Genomic DNA, 27,257 nt, shown 5'->3' with positions numbered 1-27,257 from the left:
TATAACACTCCACCGGTCACTCCCCCTCATACTGCACATGCCACTTTAACTGCAATTCATCAGTTTGTCGTCACTCGTCACCTTGTCACTTGTCTGTTACTTGTTCGTTAGTGCACTTTATGCTTAATATTTTTCGTTTTAACTTTTTAATATTTAAAATTTTTAACTTTATTCCCTTGTTTTATACTAACCCATAGCCTTATTCTACTAACCCATTGCATTAGCATTTCATTCTACTTTATTTTATTACTTGTGCACTGTTGTCTTGTCTGTCTACTGTCGCGCACTAACCGCCAAGACAAATTTCTTGTATGTTTGGCATATTTTGGCAAATAAATGTTTCCTGATTCCTGATTCCTGATATGCATTAGTTTGTATGAGACCAGTAATCACATTTCTGTCGACCCAAAAGAGGAAAAACTGGGCTTGTCTATTTTCAGATTCGACCATGAAATCAAATAATAAAATGCATGGAAGTTAAATCTAGAATACTACAGAAACTATTTTCCAAAGGGTCTAATTCCGAAGGCAAAATGGAGATAGAAAAAGAACTGCCCAAGATTAGGCCGTGCCGCGCATGTGCTGCACTCCCACCTCTCCTTGCTGAGTGCCATGCGTGGGGGATCCAAGTTGGGATTCTCCATAGACTCCATTTGTGGGCAGCGCAGGAAGTAGTAAAGGGTGTGGAGGGCGTCCGGCGACCAGGACACGGGCTGTTGGGGACGGGCGTGGCGTGCTGGACTCGAGCCCGGGCGCACTGAGCTCAGGCGCTGCATGTGGTGCATTGCACGCGACACCAAGTCACCTGGAATGAAGGAGAATGACAGAAAGTTGGTTTTATAGATATTTGTGGTAACGATACAGTTAATTTTTTCATTTGCTCGGTTCTTCTTAACATAGTATCAAAGAACACATGGGCCCAACGGCGCACGAATAATACTAAAAACCATAGATAGCAGAGCTCAGTATAAACCCTGTGGGCTCCTAATCCGACTGGATTTCCCCTCTTCCTAAACCACTTACATTCAACCCCCTTTTTACTGTAATTACTCTCACTCCAGGTCTCTGGTGGTATTCACCATTAGCGCTGTGATTATCAGCGAGCACAGCCAGAAGGCCAGCCTAAACAGACGTTGGTCTTTGATTGTTGGGCTTAATGGGCTCACAGACAGTTTACCACAGGCTCTAATGAACCGTTCAACCGTTTCTGTATTGACGCATTTCAAATCGCTGCAGCCAGCCCGGATAGGTGGGACTCAGTCACATGCTGCTACTACCACTTGTGTGGAAACACTGCAGTGCAGAGATATAGAGAATACATATGCAGCTTATCGGAGGATCCATTGGCTTCCACAGTGAACTATGAGGATAACCGCGTGCACTTGGTATGGAGTCAGATTGGTGGATGTACAGCCTAATATCAGACATTAATAGACGCACAAAATGAAAAAAAAGGAGGGCGTAGGGCTGAAAGGAGAAGGCCTTGAAGGTCAGTGGTCCCCAACCTTGTTTACCTCACAGACCGGTTTCATGTCAGACAATATTTTGCGGACCGTGTAGTCGTGCGCTGTGTTCGCTGGTCGGCAAAACTGCCGTGCACGGTAAAAGGACACGAAAAACACCTGGTGACGCGTGGGGAATCTGGCAGAGGCACAAGCGCACATAATTAGGAGAAAATCCGGTCAATTTTCAAAATAAAACATGTTTCAGAAAAAATAAATAAATAAGCTTTCTGTGGTGCGTCCCGGTACCAAACAGCCCACGAACCGGTGGTTGGGGACTACTGTTGTAGATAACATTGGGTGTCATAGCGGAGGTGGAGAAAGAAGATATCAGTTGTCACAAGAATGAGGGTGGGGAGGAGGTAGTGTGAGGGAAGGAGGCCAGCTTGAATTTGGGATTGTGTAACTCTCGTTTAACATAATTACTCCTGGGTAATTGCTAACCAGAAGACCGTGAGTGAGCGGCTTCCAGGGGGGCAGAGGCTGGCGTGTCCAGCGGTGTGAGTGAGTGTGTATGTATGGCGATATTAAAACTGTTTGGGGTACTTTGAGGGGCGGGGCAGTTTTAAAGCGGCCTTCCCAAAAACAGACCTCCCTTCACGCTTCAAGGGCCTCCTTTGTGTTAACCACCACCAGCGGCCCCTCCAGAAGGTCTCCTAGGAATTCCTGCCCAAGATGGAGAGCCTCTCCCAGGCTTTCCAGCCCATGTTGTGCCCCTGAGGCTAAACTGAGCTCCAGGGGTCAGAAGGACATAAAACCCTTCGTTCTTAGATTACAGCTTGTATTGAAGTAACAAGAATACTGTACTTTTGAATACAAATAGACTAAATAAGACTTAAATGTTTAAAAAACATAATTAGAAGATGTTGACTGTAGTGTTAATTCAGTTGAGACAAGTCTTTGTCTGCACTCTGTAACCAGAGATCATGAATTTTCTTCTTTCAATTTCGGGTTTGCCCAATTCTGATGTTTAATATTTCCCCCACTTGTACTTAAAGTTTCCCGTAGCTGTAAGAACACAACTTATGTCACAGTCCATTGCTTGCACTACATTTCTAACCCTTACGGACGTCAAGCTGAAACGTCCATTCATTATCCATCACGTTTATGTGCGCTGTGTGTTCCTGCGTCTGGCCGAGTCCTGTCTACAGATCCAACAGGGCCAAATAGCTTAGCACAGATGCTCCTGTGTCCGCCCGGTCTCTTGGGCTTGGATCAGAGAGCCAAATCCTCTGGGGTTTTGTTGTGTTTATGGGTATCGGTGAACACATGCCTGTGTGTGTGTGTGTGTGTGTGTGTGTGTGTTTGTAGGCGTAAATGAGTCTGAAGGATGCCAGCCCTGCCCAGAACAACCCAGCTTCACACCACCACAGAGATGTGGCACAAAGAGACCACTGAGCAAGTGAGAGAAAGAGTGCGCCTGTGTTTTGAGGGAGTATGTGTGTGCGCGCGCGCGTGTGTGTGTGTGCACTTTCTTCATGCCTCACTAACGACCGCCGCATATGAACGTGGCCTTGTGCCGGAGGAACAAAGTGAGAGAGTGTTTGCTAATTCGGAGAGGGAAACGTATCCTGTCTTCCCCCCACATTGACAACCAAATTCTTCACCTCTCTACCTTTCCATCACCTCCCATGACCCCTCGCCCCCCCCCCCTCTCCCCGCCACACAAGACCCCTTCGGCACATATTCATTCCTACCTTTCCCACCTTCTCTCTACTCTTTCCTTGTGTCTTTTGCTCACTTTTTAATGGCCTGATTTCAGGTTTCCATCATTTGCCAACTCCAGTAGAGGTTCCAGTTTAAATAAACCACTTGTACAGTAGAGTACAGTATGGCAGTATGCGTGCACGTGCGTCCGCATGCCGTTCACCAACCATGTTACAGTAGACCCATTTATGTATGAAAAAATGGATAATTTAAGGTATTGGCCCCTATAAACACAAGGGTGATTATAAATGATTCCAATTTCAAACATCTGAGAAAAAATGCATCCAAAGTTCTTTAAAGAAAATATTCCTCATGTCGACTAGCTTGACTGGGTTTGAAACGGCTTTCTGCAAGCAACGATGTGTAGCAAAGTAGACCGGGACAAAAAAAAAAAGCAATCAGAGGCATTATTATATTATAATATATAATAAATATAAAATATTATCGCTTTGCTCTCTTTTGGGGTTCGGAAATCCCTCGAGGGAGGCCTCACTCCTTTGTTCTCATCCCGGCCGGAAACAAAGAATCAAAAGAGTCAGCTTGCTTCAATTCAAAAATCAAAAAGTATTTAATAACTAAACAACGTTTTAAGGAACACAACACACAACAACAGTCCTTTCCTCACTTTGGTCCTTTGAAAACTCTTGAGGTGTGTCTTCCTTGGTGCATTTGAATGTCATTGGCTTCTTCTTCAGAGTGTCTCCTCCTGGACTGTCCCCTTCACGTCGAGGTGTGAAGCTGCAGCTGTAACCTGAACCTCTCTGTCCTATCTGTCCCTCACATTCCAATGCACTCAATGTAGATACAGTTGGCTTTATGCCTCAATGAGTGAATATAACAAAGCATACATAGTTTGTCTTCATCTTTTAACTAGTACACCTTAATTACAACACATCATTAATGATCACTGTTCATCACACTTCATCATAAGATCTAAGACAGTTCATGTGGTTCAATTCTCAAGACATTTGCCCCAGTTGGCTGCCTTACATTAAGTTGTTCATTTATTACCTGACAGGAGAAAAAACTCCCAAAAACGCTCTTTGGGGATAAAATTGGGAGAAATCCATAAAGGACGGCAATTAGCATCCGTTTTAACATCACATTGTGACAGAATGTTAATGTGTGCAGTGTTTATATGATTTAAATGACTATGAATTGTGTTTGATTCAAATTGCATTCACTTCATCTAACATGTTAATGTAATAACTAATATCTAACATCACAAACTACAATTCTAGCACTAAACATTATTATACGTATTATAACTCCATGACTAGGGGGGCACGTCTGGCTTAAATCCCTAACAGACACCAGAGCTCCACGGCTTATTTTTAGAAGAAGTCAGTTGACTTTCACAATAAAAGGCACACGCTCAGGCTTATCACAAGCCAAAGACTCTTTGTTTTTATAAAGCTCACTGTATTATCGTTGCCTGGTGCTTGGCTGTCTGGAATAACTGTCTTTCTAGCAGAGGAATGTATTCCTCTCTTGCGTGTGGGAATAACAAGGTGTGTTATTATTGGAGAGATGTTCAGAACATGGTGAAGTATCTAAATAAATATGACACATCAGTTTATTATGTCTGGAACGAGAAGAACGTTCTTCACCGTTGTTCCTTTATGATTGTTAATATAGCTCAGAGGAATTAAAACATGACATTTAAAAAAAAGAGTGGCCACATTGGGTACATGCATGACCACAGACTCATCGCGCGCCACGCGTACTCACTGAGTTCAGAGATGCTGCCCACACAGGTGGCCAGCAGGGACTGTTCCAGCGTCCTCAGCTCTAGCTGGGCATAGGCGTCTTCCCTGCTGTCCACAGACGTCTGCTGGTTCTCTGTGTAGGGACTGAAATGGGCCGGGAGAGACAGAACCCCTACGGAGAAAGAAAAAACAAATCAGAGAGGAAGGCGTTCATGATTAATACAATAAGCGCTGCGCACGTCAGCCACATCCATCCACAATCCCCCCCCCCACCCAAAAAAACACAGTGGTGTTCACGTAGTGCGTTTGTGACCGTGGTAAGATGTAACCAACACCACACAAGCTCTGAACACACTTAGGAAAATAAACAGAGCGCAAAGTGATATCAGGCTAATACAAACAACACTAATGCAGCCTGCGCCAGAAGCTCTGTAAGCAATATCAAGACTCGGATCACAAGCATTATACAAAATGAACGTCACATACCGTACATGATTAATACCTGCAGGTATCTGCAGAATAAGCAATACAAAGATGGTTACAGATTGGTAGATGATCGTGGAATGGCGGGTATGCCATTCACGTGATATAGGAACCCTTTGGCGATGGGTTCATATTTAGACATTTAGGATGTCATCAATCGACAGTCAGACAGGGGTCAAAGGACACCAGAACCCCAACGACCTCTACTCTGACCTTTTATTACACTAACACACATATACACACACAGAAACCCACATGGACAGATTACAAACCCTTTTAAATAAAAGTTTATACCATATTATCATGTTTCCCTGTAAACTCCACTATAGCTGAGAGCTTCAACTACAACGAACGAAACGACTTCATGGTTGACCTGCACGAAATCCACTGATTTTATATATTTTTTCTAGGGTACTTGTCTGGTATCATGGCTTGTGTTAGAAAAACAAACTATACAACTTGTGTCTCTGTAAGGGCCCTCTGGAGACCCAGTCAGACAGACAACACATTGTATTGAGGAGAACATATGGAAATCTGTTAAAAGGAGTTTAGCTTACTCCTCTTCATAAAGAAATCCCATGACAGACTGGTTATAGTATGTAGCAGTTAAACACCACGTTAGCTTTTATGTTTTATGTGACAGCAATACTTATTGCCGGTAAAGAGATATTACATAAAGAATGAATGTCATCCTGATATTGCACTGCTGTAACCCCCTCGTGATTGTTGCTTTCTAGATAGATTCAATAGAAGTTGTGACAAGTGAAGGAAAGAACATGTTGACTGGTTTTCTCTTGGTTTTTGCTGGCCGTTCGGCTGTTTGCTAAAGTAAGATCCAGGTCTGTGTGCTAGTTACTGTTCGTCCATCTGGGTGAACACGGTTAGCCGCCCAAAGGTTAACCTTTATTTTGGCTTTGGTAGAGCAATAGGAAGCTCTCTGCCAAGCCAGAGGAAATGATTTGTGGTTTATCATTTCAAACTCTCCCTCCTCTCCAAAAAGGGGAGAAGATGGGCTGCTGCTCCTAAAACGACATTCCCATGTGCTTCCGGCCACCGGTGTCCACTTTTGGAATCTGAGAGGGTCGTTAAAAAGAAAATCCCCATCTCAGAGGAGACCGAGCAGAGACAAAAATGAGCCCACTGGTCGTACACTTGTAACCGCCACTGGTTCAAGAATAAACCTTTTCACAGAATGCACTTGTCTTGCTTATATCCTTGTGCAGCATTGATTGAGGGATTGTGGGGAAAATGTGCTCAATTACTTTGCCAATCCTGGAACAAGTTTGGGATTTCCCCGACCAGAGACATTCTTAGTCGACTACATCTTGTTTGTTTGCGCCTGATGGGCGAGTTTCTCTTTCACACCAGCCACATAAACACAGAATAGACTCAAGAAACTTGATCCGACCGAGACCCACATTGAGTTAATTGACTGACCGACTGAGAGGGACCGGCCCAAAGTGCGTGAATGAGAAACATAAATCGATAGAATCAAAGTGTCGTCTATTCCCCGCGCCTCTCTCTGGTGCTTTCTCTGCACCACGTGACTCGTGGAATATGTGCTGACTCCCCGTTCCGACACAATGGAAACAGCTGAGTCTAGCAGAGAGACGGCGTGCGTCAGACAACACACAGGCTCCAACACGGCCCTGTTCACTCACACTAGCGCGCACAAATCCATACGCACACGTCCGTGCATATAAAGTATGTTTGCGCCTCTTTTATGCGTCACCTCAGGTATTGTGAGGATTATCTAAACCGGGGGGAAGCATCCGGAGCGCGAACATTTTTACAATAGAGTCTGCGTGAATCCCTGACGGCCTCGGACTATCGTTTGACAGGAAAAAAAAGCTGGGGAGATTTTCATAGCGATGGCTGCATGCCCGAGGGACCGAACATTATTGTGTTATCTTTTCCATGTTCTTCTCCCCTGAAGTGACTGGCTGCGTGTACATCACCATGTTTTATGACTGATAAAATCCCATTGGCCTCCCCGATTTGATTATGTCAGAGACTCATGCCTCCCGAGGTGTCAGAGCCAATCTGAGAGATCCGGTCTCATTAGTCTGGGTGAGGGCGGAAGGAAATGATGCGTTCACAGGTGTGCGTGAGCAACGGCGTGTTATTCTGACTCCCTGCAGTGCACGTGATTTACAAAGAACGTCACATTGACGCATCTACAGTCATCAAGCTCCTATACATATAACAAACGGTTCAAAATATGAAACCTAAATCACACCCGGGGGACCAATTTAACACCAGTATACTCCAACTATATTGAGCAACTGTTAAAGCACAGCTCTTGTCCTTTTCTTTCTTGTACTAAAGCAAGCCAAATTAAAAACAATCCCATTTCGAAACATCACACTTTACAGTGCTGTGATGTGTAAGGATCCGAAAGCTTTGTGTACTTTTGCAGATTCATCCTCAGTCTATATTTAGCGTGCCAAGAATTGACTGTCCGGAAGATGTTTTGAAATGTTTACGTAGTTTTGATTTATTACGCCATCGAGCTGTGGCAAATATCCACACACGACTAAACTCTCAACTGGTCCGCGACAGCAGATTTGCAGATTGTGAAAGGCGGCACAAAGGGATTCACCGTCTTCCACGGCGGTTGACCCTGCAAATGTCATGTGGGGTCGCTGCTACAAATCAGTGCTGAAACACACCAGGAAGCCCGAGACCGTCCCGAAAGGTCTCACAAAACACGCGTTGCAACGCCTCCTGGCACGGTCAGGACGTCAGCGACAACGATGTTGGACAAACTGCCACAACAAGGTGAGGGAAAATCCGCCCGTTATGCTGAAAGTATTGGAAACTCTCATCTCGTATTCTTAACATTGACGTCACATCAAATTTCCATTTAATGTCAGGAAATCATAACAACTTTGAATCCGCTGATGAAATGGCAACAACCACTTTTAAGTCAACAGAACTGAACGCATCGCTGACTTTTCCCACAAGCCTCGGCTCTCGTTCTTTGTTGCTCTTGTGATTTCTGGTCTCCCAATGTCACGATTCTTTCTACTTCACTAGAATGTTGTGTACGTTTGCACGCATGCTTTGTAGCTAGGTTTGGGCAGATAATATAGACTTGGGAAGACATCACTGCTTCAGATGCCGACCTTTTCAGCTAATATTTCAAAGTTTTGGGGGGGTTTACCTTCAAAAAAACGGCTAGATCAATGACTATCAATCCTCACATACCAAGACTTGACGTTTGGCTGAATTTCACATTTAGAACCTTTGGCTCATTTGTTCACTATGTCGGGCTTTCATGAGTAAAGATAACAATAACAAATTCAACCCAGTGTGACAATAAAACATCCAAAAATTGACCCCCGCTCAGCCCTGGTTACGATGTATCCATGGACCATAATTGGTCTCTGTGTACAAATGTGTTTTGTCCACCGTAGAGAGCGTGTGATAGACGGACAGTTGTGATCGGCTTGTCTCCCGCTCTTTGCTCTTTGTTAGCTGACAGAAAAAATGACACACATAAAGCAGTGAGCACCTGCATTGTCTCTTAACAGCCTCTTCATTCATTACAGGGTGGATGAATCAGCGAGCCAGGGGAAAGGGGGCTTCAAAGACACTTCCCCTGCCCAGGAAGAAGCTGTGATTGTGGGCCAGGAGGCTACACGCGGGTCCATGTGTGCAGGCTGGACGCTCACACAATAGCACAGTGTTTGGCAGAGCTGTTATTGGGTGTGTATCACCCCACCAGACAAAAGACCCACACATGCTTGCGGTTTATTTCGTGTCAGTTGAAGACCAAAAGGCCAGATGTGATCCTCCACTCACATGCCTTACCTCCTATTCTCCACACTTAAAAACAACCAAGACACCTGTTTTTCACGCGTCCAACCCCTCGCACCCACACCACATTCCTCCAGCCGTTTCGGTGCAAAACACAGGTCTTTTGTTGGAAGCACTGAGCAGGATTTGTTTTCTGAGAGAATAACTGAGATTGATGAATGAACTTCATTGTACGTCTCTCAATTTCAGCAATCAGGGTTAAAAATACCCGTGCGTTTGCTTGCTCTGGCCGACCCTCATCCGGCTCCTTATCTTGAGAGAATTCAGCTTGGACAGAGGGGCACTTAGAAACTTAAAGTGGTCTATTAGTATTTTGGCTAAAAATAATCTTTGCTTTGACATGTTAGAATATAAGCATGTCTTTCAAAACGCATATGTTTATACATGTGGATTTGAGGGTGTACAGAGGAGCGTTCACAAGCTGAAGCTCCTTACAGTGCCCCTAACCCCAGTGGGCCTTGCCCTTTGACCTTTGTGCGAGTGACTCCAAATGTTTCTGATTTGAAAAAGGCATCCCAAATGCTGATCTCACAATCGCAAACAAAATACCTGACCGAGATACACAAGAAATGTGGGGTCTGGTCGACGTCGCCCGACACCTCTGGTGACCGCTCGGCTTTGAGGGGTCATGGGTCAAAGGTGGCGCTCAGCTGGGGCTAAAATAGGAAGTGACCATATCAGCGGTGCAAAAGGGGGCTTCCCTCAATCCCAGTGAAAACACCCACACACGTCATGAATCACCGGAGGACTCAAACTAAGATGGAAAGATGGGGATGTTCCCATGTTTGTGAATTTGAAGAGTTATAAGGGATTTCATGTTCCTGATCAGCCCGCCGGTCTCAGACTGAGGCTATAATCCATCATTTAGATTTTGGGTAGGAAGAAAAACCACAAAGAAAGATCAAAACTAACATTGAAATTGGGGAAAAAAGACATTTTTACAATAATTTAGTTCCTAGCCACATCCTTTTGGTATTATTTTTGGATGATTCCATAGTTAGAAGTCTTCCTGAAATCCCACGGTGCAAAACCACAAAGATTAGATTCACGACACTGGATTTCAAAGATCTCTAAAAGAAGCCGGCTGTTGTGGTTCAGAAAGTTTTGCAATATTAGAAACATTAACACTGCAGTTTGATTGTTGATTTGGTTGGTTGCTTGTTCAACAACTAAAAGTGCAGGACAAGAAGTGTTTTCAGGTCTCCAATATATATGCTGAGACTCCATGTATCCATGTTGGACTGGTTCTAACGGTGCAGCTGTTGAGCTGTAAATGTGGTCAAAAACATGGCTGCCAACACCCCAAAAAGAAAAGACGCACACATATCAGTTGTGGTGGGACTCAAAATGGCTTTGGTTTCCCACAGCCCCCCAAAAATATCGCCATAAACTTTTCTACACAACTACCCCTAATCCTAAACATGACTTCAACGTGCGGGGGGCACGTTGAAGTCATGTTATTATGACTTCAACGTGTTTATCGTCTCGCCCTTCCTCAACTTTCCCTTTACTTGCTCTAAACGTTTTATACATTCCAGGCCAACTGTGGGGCCCGTGTCCATCTTGTCTGCTTCAACATCCCCCCCCAGTTTACATACGGGACGCCACTTCACATGCAGCAAAGGGGACTACGGGATTATTGCACTGTTATTGTACACTGATGGGGCTGGAAAACATACTGTACGTGGGGCTTCTTTTGTTTTCTTTAGGACACAAGGCGACGGATATTACACACACATACACACACACACACACATGTGAACATAACCTCAAATCTGCCCTGTCATAATCAAATCAACTATTGCTTTTGAGATGATGTCACTGTCGAAAACACTGCCATGAGGTGAAGTGTTTGACAAGTAGAAACTGAAAAGAAAGAGGTAACAATGGTGACAATACACACACTTTCCAGTGTTTTTAAAAGGTTAACATCGTAAAGGCGGGACCTTATTGGCTGGAACGGATCAAGGGCTGCAGTTTTATTTACCCAATTTTAAAAGAAACAGTTAACCTCCCTGTTAAGAACAAGTTGCCCTCTATTCAGTTTGGACATGGAACACTATGGGCAGCAGGCTGGGCAAAAAGGCACAAAGTGTGTGTCTGTGTGTATATGCACTAATTGCTCCCATTCTGTCTGTGGGATCAGCTCATTTTCTCTCAGCTGGACCCTCAAGAGAGTGAGAACAGAGCGCCAGTCAGTTTAGATGGAAGACAACATGCGCATTGAGGAAAGGCCTGAACCTGAACTCTACATGGCTGCAGTCGCCAGTAACACACACACACACAAACACACACACACACACACACACACGCACACGCACACACGAGCATTGCCATCAATAAATCACAGAACTCCAGGCTTGAGTTTGAGGTTCATAATCTTTTCAGGAGAGGAATCTTACGGTCAAAATGTTGCTGGCCAGTTGGCCATGTGAATCTCCCTTTTGCCTATAAGGCATCAGACTTTTCCTGTAATGGATGTTCGAAACCACTCACCATCAAATAAGCATTAGCTCTGGCGTCAGCCAGATGTGAAGCCGTTCCCTTGTGGAACTTATAATTAACAAATCAAAACTGAGCAACCACTTCACATATTTTTACACTAGCCAGTCTGCAAGTAAAGCATTCAAAGTGGGCAAGGGATCGAACATTAATTGTGTAGAAACGCTGAATTGTAAAGCTCACAGATGTTTTGACCAATTCCTTCGAGAGCTTCATCTGCTCCCCATCAGTTTCTCTTCCTTTGCATGATAAGTCCAGGTAAAGTAGCCCAAAGTGGATCGGTTTAGTGACATCATGCAGATTCCTAATTCCAGCTCGCGTTTGTTTCATGCTTGCTTGTTAGTTCTGTCATTGACAAACTATCACCTTCCTAAATTTCCGCGAAGATAGAGACTGAAATAACGGCATAAGACACTTGTGTGTCTGTGTCGCACGCGGCGCTGATTTATTCCCACTTTTACACCCTCACACCAGAGTGACTTCCACGATGCAACACGGATACAGTTCAGTGAAAAAGCTTCTCACAAGCCAATGAGAGTTTGACGCTTCAAAGAACTGTATCCAAATCCCCCACCTCGTAAATCTGAAGCAGCTTTCTGCTGATTAACATTCCATGTCGGGCTCAGAAGAGAGCAAAATCATGACGCACAAGCGGGTGAGTCAAACGAGGGGAAAAGGGGCATGGGTTGGGGGGGGTGGAAGTATTGCAAGTGGGACTGCAGATCCACTCCCTCGTTTGCTTCTTTCTCCTACTCGCTCTTTCAAACTTAATCTCTGGACAGAGTGGAAAACGCTCCAGGAAGGGAAGAGGGAAAGTACGTGTGTGTCGTACCATATGTTGGTGTCACTGCGTGGGCTACAAGGTGGGGCTGATCCTCACTACGTCATATAATACTATTGAATAATTACTATCATCTCAATTGATACTATTGTGGCATTTTAATGGAGTTGAAGTGGATCAACTCACTGTTTGTTGGATAGTTCTACAACATATTATATGCTTTTTGTTGAGTTGAACTTTGAGTAAATGCCACTTTCCATTAGTGGCTTCAGATATCTTAAGTGAGTAAAACCTGCACAGTCAGCGCAACATAGGAGACGCTACATTTACGTCCGTACACAATTCTGGAGATCATTGTTGCATTAGCGCTCTTACTACGATCCCGCTCCACTAAAGCCTGCATTAAGAAAGAACAGCCATGCACACTAGATCCCATTACACCCGCCACCCGGACGATATGGACAGAGAGGACGAGGGCGTCCGTTACTTCATGGGCATCCCGACTCTGCAGCATTTTACAGTGTCAAACACAGAAGAGCTTTGTTCAAATGGCCCGCGGCTCTATTGGCGGCAGTAATGAGTGGAGTTTGTCCGTCCTCCTCACTGGACGATGGAAGAGACGTGTCGTGTGTAATGGTAAAAATATGTTATAACATTGTTTTGTGCTAAAGCCGTGTCATAGAAGCTCATAGAAGCTTCAAAACAAAGGACTTCTGTTCATGGCCTTGGTTCATATCTTATTCGGTACGAAAGTTCCGGATCCAAGTTTTACTTTTATGTCAATTAATTATGATTTTCACCGGCCACTGAGGAGGATCTTGTGTGTGTGTGCTACCCTCAGCTTCACCTGGGCTCTTATCTCAACCTGCTTTGTAGCTTCTCGTAACTGGCACGGAGAATGTCCTCCACATGTGTATAAAAACTCAGCGTTTTTACTGCTCGGAGACGACATTTCCACAGAGCACCGTGATACGTGCCTGTGTATTTGACCTCCTGCTTGCAAGCAATAAATGGACTTTTTGCATCTTTGATCATTCATCAAGACAAATCATTCTCTTCTACCGAGCTTTTATTGAAATATTCCATAACACGTGTCTGATGTCTGTCAGGGTGGGCAGTGCGGCTCCCGCAATTAGTCAGGAAAATCAATGCCACCGAGGGGCTGCGTGCGAGGGCGACACGCTGGCAGGAAATCAATGGACCACCCAAACGCAGACACACAGGAGGATGTTCTGATTAATGTGGCCAGTGCAGACACGCACACAAGGCATTATATCACAAATCATGTGCCATGTGTCATTCAGATGACAGCGGAGCCTACAGAGCATCTCTACTATCGGTGTGTGTGTGTGTGTGTGTGTGTGTGTTAGGAACCATGGGGCGTGTCAGGGTGTCCACCTCTTTTAGCAGGAGGCAGTAAACTACCTTTAGGCAGACACATTCAACTGTCTGTATGAGCAATCGGTCACCCAAAGGGGTTTACAGCTTACTGCTGACCCTTGACCCTTGACCCATGACCACACCCCCCCCCCCCTCACCCCCCTCACTCACATTCACCCGGTCTCCTCAATGCCCACGAGCCGACGAGGTGGTCAGCGCCGTGGGACACAATAAAAGGTGGAACAAAGCCTCGCTGTGTCCATGTCATCGTTACACAAGTGAACACACATGAGTACTTCACACTTAGAGACCCGCGGTGCAAGTGACCCGGGGGCGGAATAGTTTATCGCTTTCTTCTTTCTAAAAACGTTCACCTCTTCTCTCTTCTCGTCTCAAAGATGCTGAAACTGATGACAATCTAAGGATAGAAAATCCCTCTGTTCACTCGGTATAACTGCTCAAACCTCATTTAAACTACAGCGGTAAGGACGTTCGGCTGAGGGGAGCCATCTATGGCGTCTAAAACTACCACTCCTTACGGTCCCTGTGGAAAAGACTATTGTTCTGGTGTCCTCTGGACTTTTTCTCACACATGGTGCAAGAGAGTTGGCCAACGGGCGATAAAGACTGGATTTTAAAAAAAGAAATACACAAGGACAAGGAAAACAAATAGACAAAGGGGAGAATAAACAACTGAGGCGTTATTTACCATCCTGAGTCATCCTCACTGCAGTCTTGTCTTTCAAAGCACAAAGCAAACAGTCCCGCGACTCCAATACAAACAACTCGCGGTCAGAGGTTTGCTGCCTCCTCTCTGATGAGGGCACCTGCTTGCACATTCCTCTGCCCGAGCACAAATAAATGAGTGGGAAGTGTGTGTGTGCATACGTGCAATGGGTAGGATATGTTGCAGTGTGTGTTCCCAGCTGTTGCCTGTGCAGGTGCTGCAGGAAAGCCTGACTCAGGGCTCAGTCATTGAAACCTTCCATGAGGTCATCACTACGACTTCAGTCAGGTTTAATGTGTCTGTGCACCGCCCACTGAACACGGGGGAGACCAGGGGGAGAAATCACACAGACAGAGGGAGACTTCGTATTTCTTCTGACTCGTAAACCAGTGCACTTTAACAGACCGAGCGCTTTAATAAGTGTGACCAATATCAAATTCAAAGCCAATTGCTTTAAAGTAGGAAACTGGGTGGTTCTCACGAGTGTGCATGTTAAAATCGCAGAAGACCTGGTCAATTCACTCCAACTGACGTTCCCACAACTCTTTCCAAACCACGATGACTAAATAATAGCAGACAGACCTTAGCCTTCGCAGCGCACAAACACACAGAAACTCACACCCTGGCAAGCTAGTGTAGGGGTACACCCAGAGTGTGGACATATTTATTTATATGCAGCCCCCTGCAATTCAGACCCTCACTCACACACACAACGGGAGAAAGTTTCCAGATTGTTGTCCGGTCGACCCAGTCAGACCTGTGATATATGCGGTCAGCGTCTAACCACCATGGGTTGTTGTTAGTGAATCATGACCAGAGGGGTGCTAGCCACATCCTGACCACACACACACATACACACACACACACACAAACACACCGAAGCGCACAAACCCTTCTGCCCTTCTGTGAGAGCAGACCGGCCCTTTAAAAAGGGAGCGGCGTGGGTGTGTGAGTGTTTTAGAGGAATGTTTGTGTGTACAAGACCACTATTCTAGCACATGCTCACATAGCTCCTGTGCAAACAGCCGACTGAGTGATAAAACCTGTCCTCATTCTCCTTTTCCCCACGTCTAAGTGCGACGATGGCGGCGGGGCATGTGTGCGGCAGGTTTTCACTCGTTAGAATCCCTCTTCTGTGCCCCACGTGTCTGACTTCTGACTTTTATTTCTTCTTCCTCTTGCTTTGCCCACTTGGGAAACCCCCATCACCACAAAGAGCCAGACAGACAGGGGCAGGCGGGGGGCTTGTGGGATATTTAATTCAACCGTTGGCAAGTGTTGAGAGACGGGGGGGGTTTCAACTATCAAAAGCCTTCCCTAAGCTAGGGAACGAACACACACACACCCCAGTGTTCCGTACCGTGGGACAACTCCCATTCTCCAATATCGCCTGTGAAGTCTCAGGAGGGTTTGCAAAAAGCGCCATGGCGATAATTATTACTCCATTTACCTTTTGTCTCTTGAGAGAAACATGGGAAGAAAATAACACACAGCGTAATCTAGATGGGAAGGAGCTGGGGAGAACTTGTGTTAAGAAGCAATTCTGCATGAAGACGTAGGTGCTATTAAAAGAAGCAAATAGAAGAAAAAAAAGAAAAAGACCGCCTTCAACCATCCTCCCAACGATGTGTTCGAACCAGAACCTGTCTTTTAGTTACAAGTTCCCAGGAGCCCGACTTCAACAGGGAGGAATCTGGCTGACCTTCGGCCCCAAGCAGAACTGGCAAGGTGCACAGAGAGAAGGCCGCTGAGGAAGGTCCAAGAGGAGGAGACAAAGGGAAGGCCGGCTTTTCCAGAAAACAACAGAGAGGCACAGAGCGTCAGATGGAGAAGCTCGCATGCAGAAATGCACAAGCCCAGGCATGAATAGCACTTTACCTTACAGCGCAGGCCGGCTAGTCGCTAACCTCACCGCTCCCCAGCTACTAACACGAGTCGGTCAGAAGGTAATTGCAGCCTTCGGAGCAGAAGTGCACCCGAGCCAAGAACCACAAGGCAGTTTCATCTGCTTTGTTTGTTTTTTGTCCCTCTGTGCCTCTTCTGCTTGGCACTTCTTGTCTTTAGGCCAGGTGGATCAGATTTAGAGTCTCAATCTCCACTTGTTGATGACCGAGGCTGCGCTCTAAATTTTGCTGAGGTGAAGAAGAAGGGACAGCATTGAGGGGGCGCTTTGATTCTGATAATCAAAAGTTCTTTTCATGGGCTTAGTTGGGGGTTTGCTGTCTTGTCTTGATTTAAGAGTTAGGTAAGGGGGTAAGCAGGATCTGCCAAGCAGGCAGACACGAGTCCGACAGGATGGGGAGTCAGTTTCTGTCCTGGCTGAGGAATGTAAGGTCTGCGGGTCAACTAGAAGATTTACCAGCCAAAGGGGGGTTAGAGACACACCAACACTATTCAACATACACACTCTGTTTACGATGTTTACGTTAAGTCAGGAGTCTGGACATTGGATGTGACCGGATCTTAGATGCGGGAGGTGGAAGGTCCTCCTCTACGCCAGTTTAGGGCCAATAGAAATCTTTCCTTCTCTGTCTTTCAAGGGTTATAAAACATGATGTTCTTGCTGATGTTAGTTAGTTGTTCTTCCGGCCTGTGTGCTGCCTGAACTGCTCCTGCCTTTGCAAACGCAGCGCTGACACTTGACCTGTGACCTGACAAATAAATTTTCCAGAACGAGAGAAGTTATTCGGCTGAATTTTTGATAACTCCGACCAGGCTCCAAATCTTGAACACGTATTCTTACAATTTGGTGACCCCAACGTGATTTGCTGACCTGGACAAAGAAAGACGGGGACGTCCGTTTTCCGGACCGGGCTGAAAGGACCGGCGGCGTGGTTCAGCATTGACAACAGGCGCGCAAAACAGAATCAGGTGAGCAGACAACCTTTTGTTCTAAATGAATAAAATGTCTGTGATTGGATACTTCTAAAAAGATTTGTTGTCAACTGCAGAATTCGTCTCTGTCCATTGACTGAATAAGGTCGTCATAAGACCACTAAATTTAAAACTAAATTTGAAAATGTCCTGTTGATCACATGTAAAGTATAAGCACATACTCACACTGAATTCAACGTTAGGGAAAGTGAATAAGTGTCCATAGGTTTAGGGATTTAGGTAAAAATATATATACTCTTAGTCTGTAGAAATCCAAGTTGCAATCCGTGTGGTACGTAGATACCTCTGGTAACTGCAGTCCCACGTTTGCATGCAGTGGACTGGCAGTTTAGAATAGTGTAGGGGTTTAGGTTTAGGGACTTAGGTAAATATATGAAGAGTTTAAAAAGGAACGACGGGGCTCACTTGAGTTCCCTGAGGTCGACTCTTAGTCTGTAGAAATCCAAGTTGCAATCCGTGTGGTACGTAGATACCTCTGGTAACTGCAGTCCCACGTTTGCATGCAGTGGACTGGCAGTTTAGAACAGTGTAGGGGTTTAGGTTTAGGGACTTAGGTAAATATATGAAGAGTTTAAAAAGGAACGGCGGGGCTCACTTGAGTTCCCTGAGGTCGACTCTTAGTCTGTAGAAATCCAAGTTACAATCCGTGTGGTACGTAGATACCTCTGGTGACTGGGGTCCCACGTTTGCATGTCGTGGACTGGCAGTTTAGAATAGAGCAGGGATTTATGTTAATCTTAGTCTGTAGAAATCCAAGTTGCAATCCGTGTGGTACGTAGATACCTCTGGTCCTGCAGTCCTACTCGTGTGATTCTTGGACTGGCAGGTTAGAATATTAGATGAAGAAATAAGGACACAGGGAAAGATTTGTTGTTTTTCATACTGGGAAATGTGTGGGTGGTTGGTGTAACTCCTGGTGTTTTACCGAACCTGGAAGCTGGGCGTATCAGGACTTGAAAAAGGACTGAGAATCCGACAGTGAAAAGTGTTTGACCGGATTACACATCTGTGGGGATATGTATTAAAGGGTAAAAGGGAAAATCATAGTTAAATGATGGTGGTATAAACACGAGAGAAATAAAACAATACGAGTGAACTGGTGTTATAAGCCTCAACAATCGAGCGCTGTATTCCTCTAATACAGTAGAAGGTTCTTGATTGGGTTCACAGTATTGGGCATTGAGTCCTTTCTCTTGTGTTCAAAAACCACGTGTGAATAAATAAATAACCTGTAATGAAAATGGAGGAAACCATAACGATATGGGAGAGGTGTAAAGAAGGCACTCTGGGTTTCGCCCTATTTAAGACTTATAAGAGACATATGGATAAAACCCTAGAAAAGATAGGAAATGTGTAACAAAAAATATGTGAAGTGGGTTGCACAGAGGCAGGAAAGAGGAATGTTTGGAAGGGAGACGGATTCTCAACCAACAGGCGAGCAGCTGCAGGACCATCTTAGGATGGCGAGAAGAGGAAAAGACCAAGCGCATGCGCTCCTTGCCGTTAAAGGGAGATTTTGTGGAAAAGAGAAGAAAAGTGCAGAAAAGGCAGATGAGTTCTTAGTGGACTGTAGAACATTTCTGGGAGAAATAAATGCGGTATTCGTGAGTAAGACGGCAATGCAGTTGCCGCAAGCCAAAGCAGGAGAAGAGAAAGTGCATGAGACCGGTTGTAAATCTAGTGCGCCTCCTCCCTACTCGACAGGCCCATATGCGGAGGCTAATCGGTTGTTAAATGAACCACATCAGATGCCACTGAGGCAAGGGAAAGCTACTAATCCAGGAGAATCTCAGGTTTTGGTAGTTCAAAAAGGGTTGTTACAGGTAACCCCATATCCACATGAAGAGAATGATGGGGTGGAGAATGTTTCTGCTTTTCTCTCAGAGACGGTACAATATTTGGAGGACAGGCCCCAGCCGGAGCCTGTCGATTGGAGTAATCCTAACACAACACAGGGTCACTCGACAGTCGTAAAGAAGCGGCAACCCGAGCACAGACCTATGACCTCATTTAATGTAGGGGGAGGAAGAGTTGCAGGAGAAGAGACTTTGTTAGAAGTCATAGCCCAGGCAGAGCGGCAATCAATCACCCGGGATGAGCGGGGGACAGGATGAGCGGGGGAGGCAGGTTGAGTCAGAGGAAGATGAGCCTGGCCCTGCAGATGATTGGGAGGAGGAATTTCAGGAGCATGGAGCAGCTCTAGAGTCACAAAAACCACAGTCATCTACTCCGATGGAGCGCCATGAGACAGGGGGGTTAAGAGGTAATAGGAACAGATATTATCAGGGGAATGCAGCCAGAGCGAATGTGCATCAATGTAATGATTTGAAACCTAGGTCAAAAATCAGACGGGATGCTCCGGCCTCTCATCAACTACCACTGTTAACGGCTATTTGTAGAGACGGAAGTGAAAAAACAACATATGCGCCACTCGCATTGTCAGACCTAAGCATGATGAAGCTCGCATTACCTAAAATAGAGAAGGGTGGTGCAGCGTGGATTCGTGGGTTCCTTGCTCAGTGTGCGGGTAGTGTTCCCGGTTTGGGGGATCATAGAAGAATTTTTGTGGCGTGTGCCTCACTAGCTGACCTCCAGAAGTTAGAGGGGGAAGCCGGGACCTCTGACCTCCCTGACGGGGAGCCTCTGGCAAATTGGGTGTCAGTGCTCTGGCCAAAGCTCAGACTCCAATATCCTGTGAAAGTGGCTACCATAGAACTCACGTATGTTCCCCCACACGACCGTGAGGGTGGAAATAGTTATATAAGGAGAGTCAGAGAATTATGGGACAACAAGTTAGGGGAAGATGTTATGGATGATCACAGAACCGAGCTTCTTTTTCGCGGCGCCATAGAGTCAGCTGTCTCGGAGACAATGAAGACCCAACTAAGAGGAATAGTGGGGTTGTCTGACATGAATTTTGATGCTTGGTCCTCACAGATTAAACACTATGTGGACCGGAGCAAAGAAAAATATGATAAGGAAAAGGGTGAATTAAACAATATTCAGTTACAATTGGCGAAAGCACAGCTAAAGGAAAGCAGAGAGAAGTTGAACCAGGGCAAGAGTGAAGCCAAACAGATGACCCAAACAACAGCGCCATCTCAGGGGGAAGGGCCACCTCAATATGACCCTTATCCAGACCCCCCTCCCTTCCCATGTGCGCCAGCCTGCCAGCAGCCACAACAGGCCGTGTACACTCCTCCACAGGCTTACTATCCCCAACCTTATGCCCCGCAACCACAACACATGATGGGGGCCCCACTGTACGGTGGCTTCAGGCAACCGAAAAGACAGTGGGTAGGGGGAAATCGTGGCCGAGTTCCAAACAATTTAGGGTAGTTTAGACAACGACAGAATACTTGTTTCAGCTGTGGGCAGCTTGGACATTGGTCCGACGCATGCCCCCATCCACCTCAGGGTCAGAGGCCTCTGTCCAACCCAGCTCAATACCCTTATGATATCTATCCACCACAAGCACCACATACACTACAACAGGGTAATAGCCTGCGGCATCAGGCCCCAGGTCATCAGCAAATGCCATAGGGGTGCCCAGATCCGACGGCTGACGGTAACCTGTTTCCAGAACCCATGGTGACTCTGACAATCAACGGAAGAGATTACAGATGTATGCTGGACTCAGGTGCTAGGTATTCCACAATAAACACGCCACTGCCACCATCAAGGAATACTGTGCCAGTTATCGGATTTTCGGGTCAATCAGATGAGTGGCCACTTTCTATTCGAGTCCCATGTAAATGGAAATCGCTCTGTTTTGACCAATCCTTTTTGGTTTCCACTGCCTGCCCGATTAACCTGGTGGGAAGAGACATTTTGTGTTCCCAAAATATCATTATGGAAATGACGAAGGGATGTATCACTGTAACATTCCCGGATGGGACACAGCAACGATGTGCCACACCCCACTCTTATGGCCACCAGTTGCTGCAAGCTGAAGTTCAACAGACGCTGAATGACGAAGCAGAGGTCTGGTGGGGGAGAGTGGAGGACTATGATCGAACTGTTCTGCATGAGACTGTCTGCCGTTGGGGCCCATGGTTCAAGGTATTACACCCGACTGAACCACCTGCGGATCCTCCTCATTGCACGATGAACTATTCGCTGTCTCCTGATGAGAACTAGAGAGAACTAGAGACTTGAGTTTGAAAGCGAGGTCCATGGACATCCTGCTGTTAAGGTCCGAGAGATCTATGTGGGGAAACAAGGTGTGGCAGCTGCGGTGGAACTAACCTCTGAGTTACAAGTTCTATATGCGCTACAAGAGACCTCTGCTCCTCACATCACCTTGCTCATCCAAAGCGGAGGAGAAGCCAAGAACATGGGGCCGATGGTTAAAGCGGGGGTTGATGCCACGGACTGGGTGCCCACTCAAAATGTTAACTTACATTACTCTCAGGCTAATAACATGTACCGTATTGCACATACCTCAGAAGTAAAACTTATACCAGAGAAACACCTGCTAAGCCGCACACGTGGTAGGGAAAATACTGACCATGAGAACACACAGCTCATGCTAGATGATTTTCCTGATACATTTTGGACGAAAGGGGGAGCTGATGTGGGATTGATTCCAATGGCCCCAGTGGTAATTGAATTAAAAACCGGAACGGTCCCAATTTACCGTCCTCAGTATCCCGGAGGGAGGAACAAATCGCAGGGATAGAAAAACAATTGAAGGGTTGCTGCAGGCAGGTGTATTGGAGAGGACGGGGTCCCCCTGGAATACCCCGATTAACCCGGTCCCTAAACCCGGAAAGCCTGACTATAGAATGGTGCATGATTTGAGGCTCGTCAACAAAGTTGTAGTACCATCTCACGGGAGTCTGACCATCTGGTGTCGTGGTGCAGCCAGAACAACCTGGAGCTCAACGCTTTTAAAGACAGTGGAGATGGTTGTGGATTTCCGGCGGAACAGAGCCCCACCCTCCCCCATCACGCTGTGTGACTCCCCCGTCACTATTGTGGATGCCTTCCGTTTCCTGGGCTCCATCATCACCCAGGACCTCAAGTGGGAGCTGAACATCAGCTCCATCACCAAGAAGGCTCAGCAGAGGTTGTTCTTCCTGAGGCAGCTGAAGAAACTCAACCTGCCAAAGACGATGATGGTCCACTTCTACACGGCCATCATCGAGTCCATCCTCTGCTCCTCCATCACCGTCTGGTACGCTGCAGCCACAGCCAAGGACAAGGGCAGGCTGCAGCGTGTCATCCGCTCTGCGGAGAGGGTGATTGGCTGCAATCTGCCGTCCCTGCAGGACTTGTTCGCTTCCAGGTCTCTGAAGCGAGCTAAAAAGATCAACAACAAGCTCATCAACAGAGCCCGGTCCCCCACTGCCTGACTATAACATTCCACCGGTCACTCCCCTTCACACTGCACATGCCACTTTAACTGCAATTCATCACTTTGTCACTTGTCACTTTGTCTCTTGTCTGTTACTTGTTTGTTAGTGCACTTTGTGCTTAATACTTTTCTTTAACTTTTTTATATTTAACATTTTTTAACTTTATTCCCTTGTTTTATACTAACCCATAGCCTTAGCCTTATTCTACTAACCCATTGCACTAGCATTTCATTCCACTTTATTTTATTACTTGTGCACTGTTGTCTTATCTGTCTACTGTCGCGCACTAACCGCAAGACAAATTCCTTGTATGTTTGACATATTTTGGCTAATAAATGTTTCCTGATGACACCCCAAATCCTTATACAATGTTAAATGCAATAGGCCCTGATAAAAGATGGTTCACCTGCATTGACCTGGCGAATGCTTTTTTATGTGTCCCTCTAGCTGTGTGCTCGAGACAAATGTTTGCGTTTACGTATAAGGGGCGCCAATATACATATACGCGGTTACCACAGGGTTATGTGGACTCACCATCAATTATTTTTGTTCTGAAGACCATTTTGGCCGAGTTGGAACTACCAGAAGGAGTTGTTTTACTACAATATGTGGATGACATCCTGCTAGCAGGGACTAGTTCAGAAACGATTATGTCCGCTACAGAACGGTTCTGCAGTGGTTACAGGAAAACGGCTTCAAAGTGTCTAAATCGAAATTGCAGATTGGGAGACAGAAGGTGAATTTTCTGTGGAGAATTGTGTCACCATCAGGGCAAGCTATGACTGACACACAGAAGTCGTCCATTTTGCAACATCCTCGGCCCACGACGGTTAGAGAAATGATGAAATTCTTAGGACTTGTAACATGGAGCTAGAATATTATACCTGATTTCTCGGTGCAGGTGGCTCCCTTGAGGGCGCTAATATTGGGTGCAGGCTATAAAAACTACTCAAAGCCTTTGGTGTGGACCCGGGAGGCAGAGGCTGCATTTATTGCCACCAAGCAGGCCATGGCCAGCGCAGCCACGTTGCACCCCCCTGACTACTCGAGACCCTTCCATCTGGATGTTGATGAAAAGAACGGATTTGTGAATTCCGTTCTGTTTCAAAAGGGGGAGGGTAACACAGATCGTAAGGTTTTGATGTACTATAGTGGTAAGCTGGATAACGTGGAAATAGGGCATCCCTCGTGTGTCAGAAACGTAGCTGCTATTGGAAGAGCGTTGATTAAAACGGCCCATATAACAATGGAACACCAGAATGTTGTGCACACATCGCATGGAATAGTTGCGTTCTTACAGTCAAACGCGTTCACACTTTCCACGGCAAGACAATCAGTCATTGAAAATTAAGAGATAAGGTTATGAAAAATTTAAATGAGGAATGAAGGTTATAAGGAATTAGGAGAGTTGTTGTATATATTGTCCATTTTTTGGATTAATGTTTGTAGTTTTTCGAGTTTTCTCCTAAATTCAGAGATGGGCGGTAAATTGTTGAGTGCTGCTATTGAGTGTATAGTGCATGATACACTTGATACAGTATCTTGATGATGGAAGCAAATGTCTGATCAAAGGAACATTTATAGCACCAGTACACGAAATATGGAAACTTGTTACAGACGGTCATCCTGTAATGTTCAACAGGTAGTACACCCTTACATTTGGATACGCTAACCATGAGAGGTTGGTGATCTATCAGTAATGAATGAATGGATTGGATCAAACTGAGCATGAGCTGAGTTGTATCTGCAAGTAACAGACATGTCTCCCACCCTCTGCTTTGCTTTTGGGCTGAAGAGCAATAAAAGTGGAGATTAACACTGAAGGCTGGACTTGGAAGTTTCCCTGCCCCTATGGCACCATGGAAAGAGGTGGTAATAGACTTCACAGACATGGGAATGAAGGATCGAGTTGAGGGCAAGAGGTATTTGTTGGTATGCGTTGATCCTTTTTCTAGGTGGGTGGAGGTGATCCCCACAAAATCAGAAAGAGCAGCAGACGTAGTAAAATGGCTGACCAGAGAACTAATACCCAGCTTTGGTATTCCAGAAGTCATACGATCGGATAATGGTTCACACTTCTCGAACGCTGAACTACAAGAAATAGAGAAAACGTTTGGGATCAAGCATAAATTTGGGGCAGTTTATCATCCTCAGTCTCAAGGGCTAGTTGAGAGAGCTAACAGAACCATAAAGGAAGGTTAGGCTAAAGTCTGTGCTGAAACGAAGCTGACGTGGGTGGCAGCCCTGCCGATAGTGCTGTATGGGATAAGATCATGTCCTAACTCTAAGTTAGGGATAAGCCCCCATGAGGTATGAACGGGAAGAAAGATGCCTTGTCCGTTAACAACCACTTTGCCTACCACTGTCAGCCCATTGCAGTACCAACATGTGGAAATATCTGACTATATGAGAATGTGTAATAATACTGTGATGAGTATCTCTCAACAGGTGACAGGGATCCTTTCTGAAGAAGAAGGAGAGTGTGCACCAGTGGAGGTGGATGACTGGGTACTACGTAAAGTAGCCAGATTCAGTTGGACTGATCCCCGCTAGGAAGGTCCATACAAAGTTGCAGAAGTAACCACGCACTGTGTGATAGTGTGCCGAGAGGGGTACCTGATCAATACAAGTTAACGGATCAGATAGCGACCGGATGGGAATCATTGTTCCCTTTTTATAACTGTAAACAAAAATGTGGATCGACTAAATTATGTACATTTCAATATCCAGCGGCTCACCAATATGACAAGAGATGCTCTGGAAGGGGTGCACAGCCAACTATCGGCCACCTCATTGATGACTTACCAGAACCGGATGGCTTTGGATATGTTATTAGCTGAAGAAGGAGGAGTGTGTGCGATGTTTGGCCAAGCGTGCTGCACTTTTATCCCCAATAACACCGCCCCAGATGGATCCTTTACTAGAGCATTACACGGACTAAGAGCCATGTCTGAATTAGCTGAACACTCTGGTATAGACGGCACCGTCGGTAATTGGTTTGGTAAATACTTTGGACAATGGAAGGGCTTCTTACTGTCAGTTTTTCTGACCTTAGTAATCGCAATAGTGGTTTTTGCCCTTTGTGGATGCTGCTGCATCCCCTTTATCAGACAACTATGTCTCCGATGCATCACCTCTGCAATAGATGCTAAAATACCCCTGCCATACCAGATGGCTTTGTTACATGAAAGGATCCAATTGTTAGGGCCGGAGGAGATAGGTATGGTAAGAACCGACTTCGAGGGACCTGAAGAAGAAATCCTTTTAGGTTCAACATTCCTGTCCGCGTGATCTGCTAACTGTTGCACACATCATATATAGTGGATGCATACACGTAGATGGTGTGATATTTTTGGGCTAGGATGTATTCTGTGTCTATTATACTCGGTTTAGATGTGGTGTAGATTTTTTGTACTGTTTAGGGATTTCCATGACTGCTGCATTCACCCGTATTCACTGATATAGATATTTAGCGTTTAGATTGGTGGTTTCTTTTGATTTTTTTTGGTTTACATAATGAATTATGTAAAAGGGGGGAATTGATAATCAAAAGTTATTTTCATGGGCTTAGTTGGGGGTTTGCTGTCTTGTCTTGATTTAAGAGTTAGGTAAGGGGGGAAGCAGGATCTGCCAAGCAGGCAGACACGAGTCCGACAGGATGGGGAGTCAGTTTATGTCCTGGCTGAGGAATGTAAGGTCTGCGGGTCAACTAGAAGATTTACCAGCCAAGGGGGGGTTAGAGACACACCAACACTATTCAACATACACACTCTGTTTACGATGTTTACGTTAAGTCAGGAGTCTGGACATTGGATGTGACCGGATCTTTAGATGCGGGAGGTGGAAGGTCCTCCTCTACGCCAGTTTAGGGCCAATAGAAATCTTTCCTTCTCTGTCTTTCAAGGGTTATAAAACATGATGTTCTTGCTGATGTTAGTTAGTTGTTCTTCCGGCCTGTGTGCTGCCTGAACTGCTCCTGCCTTTGCAAACGCAGCGCTGATACTTGACCTGTGATCTGACAAATACATTTTCCAGAACGAGAGAAGTTATTCGGCTGAATTTTTGATAACCCCGACCAGGCTCCAAATCTCCAAGAACACGTATTCTTACAACTCGGGCTTAAGCCATGGGCTCTTTAAGGGCACTGAAAAACCCAGATCATGTAGATGAGCATCATCTTCACACGGACTCAGCTGTTTGACACGCGTTGGACCAACAACGATTCCACCCTCAAACAATGCATCCTTTCATCAGGGTGAAATTCACCACCCCATCTTCTCCCTCCACCCCTCCAACGCTCAATAGCCAGATTATCTCAACGTCGGCGGGGAAACTTGGCCACTGCCATTGCCGGCGTGTACACTCAAATGCAGCGTTCAACACGCACTG

The 27,257-nt window shown here is 45.7% G+C and overlaps 1 protein-coding gene across 2 annotated transcripts in view; it reads right to left on the bottom strand.

Annotated features, from left to right (window-relative positions):
* Positions 1 to 27,257, bottom strand: part of LOC120812248 (ankyrin repeat and BTB/POZ domain-containing protein 2-like) — a 50,328-nt gene that overhangs the window by 17,098 nt on the left and 5,973 nt on the right. For both annotated transcript variants that reach the window (XM_040168071.2, XM_040168072.2), the window contains 2 exons: positions 4,941 to 5,090; positions 595 to 805 (listed from right to left, as the gene is read on the bottom strand). In XM_040168071.2, coding sequence (XP_040024005.2) covers positions 595 to 805; positions 4,941 to 5,090 — 361 coding nt within the window. The remainder of the gene's footprint in view (positions 1 to 594; positions 806 to 4,940; positions 5,091 to 27,257) is intronic.

This window comes from Gasterosteus aculeatus, chromosome Y (assembly GCF_964276395.1).
Source record: "Gasterosteus aculeatus chromosome Y, fGasAcu3.hap1.1, whole genome shotgun sequence".
NCBI lineage: Eukaryota > Metazoa > Chordata > Actinopteri > Perciformes > Gasterosteidae > Gasterosteus > Gasterosteus aculeatus.
This window is presented reverse-complemented; position numbering and strand designations above follow the sequence as displayed.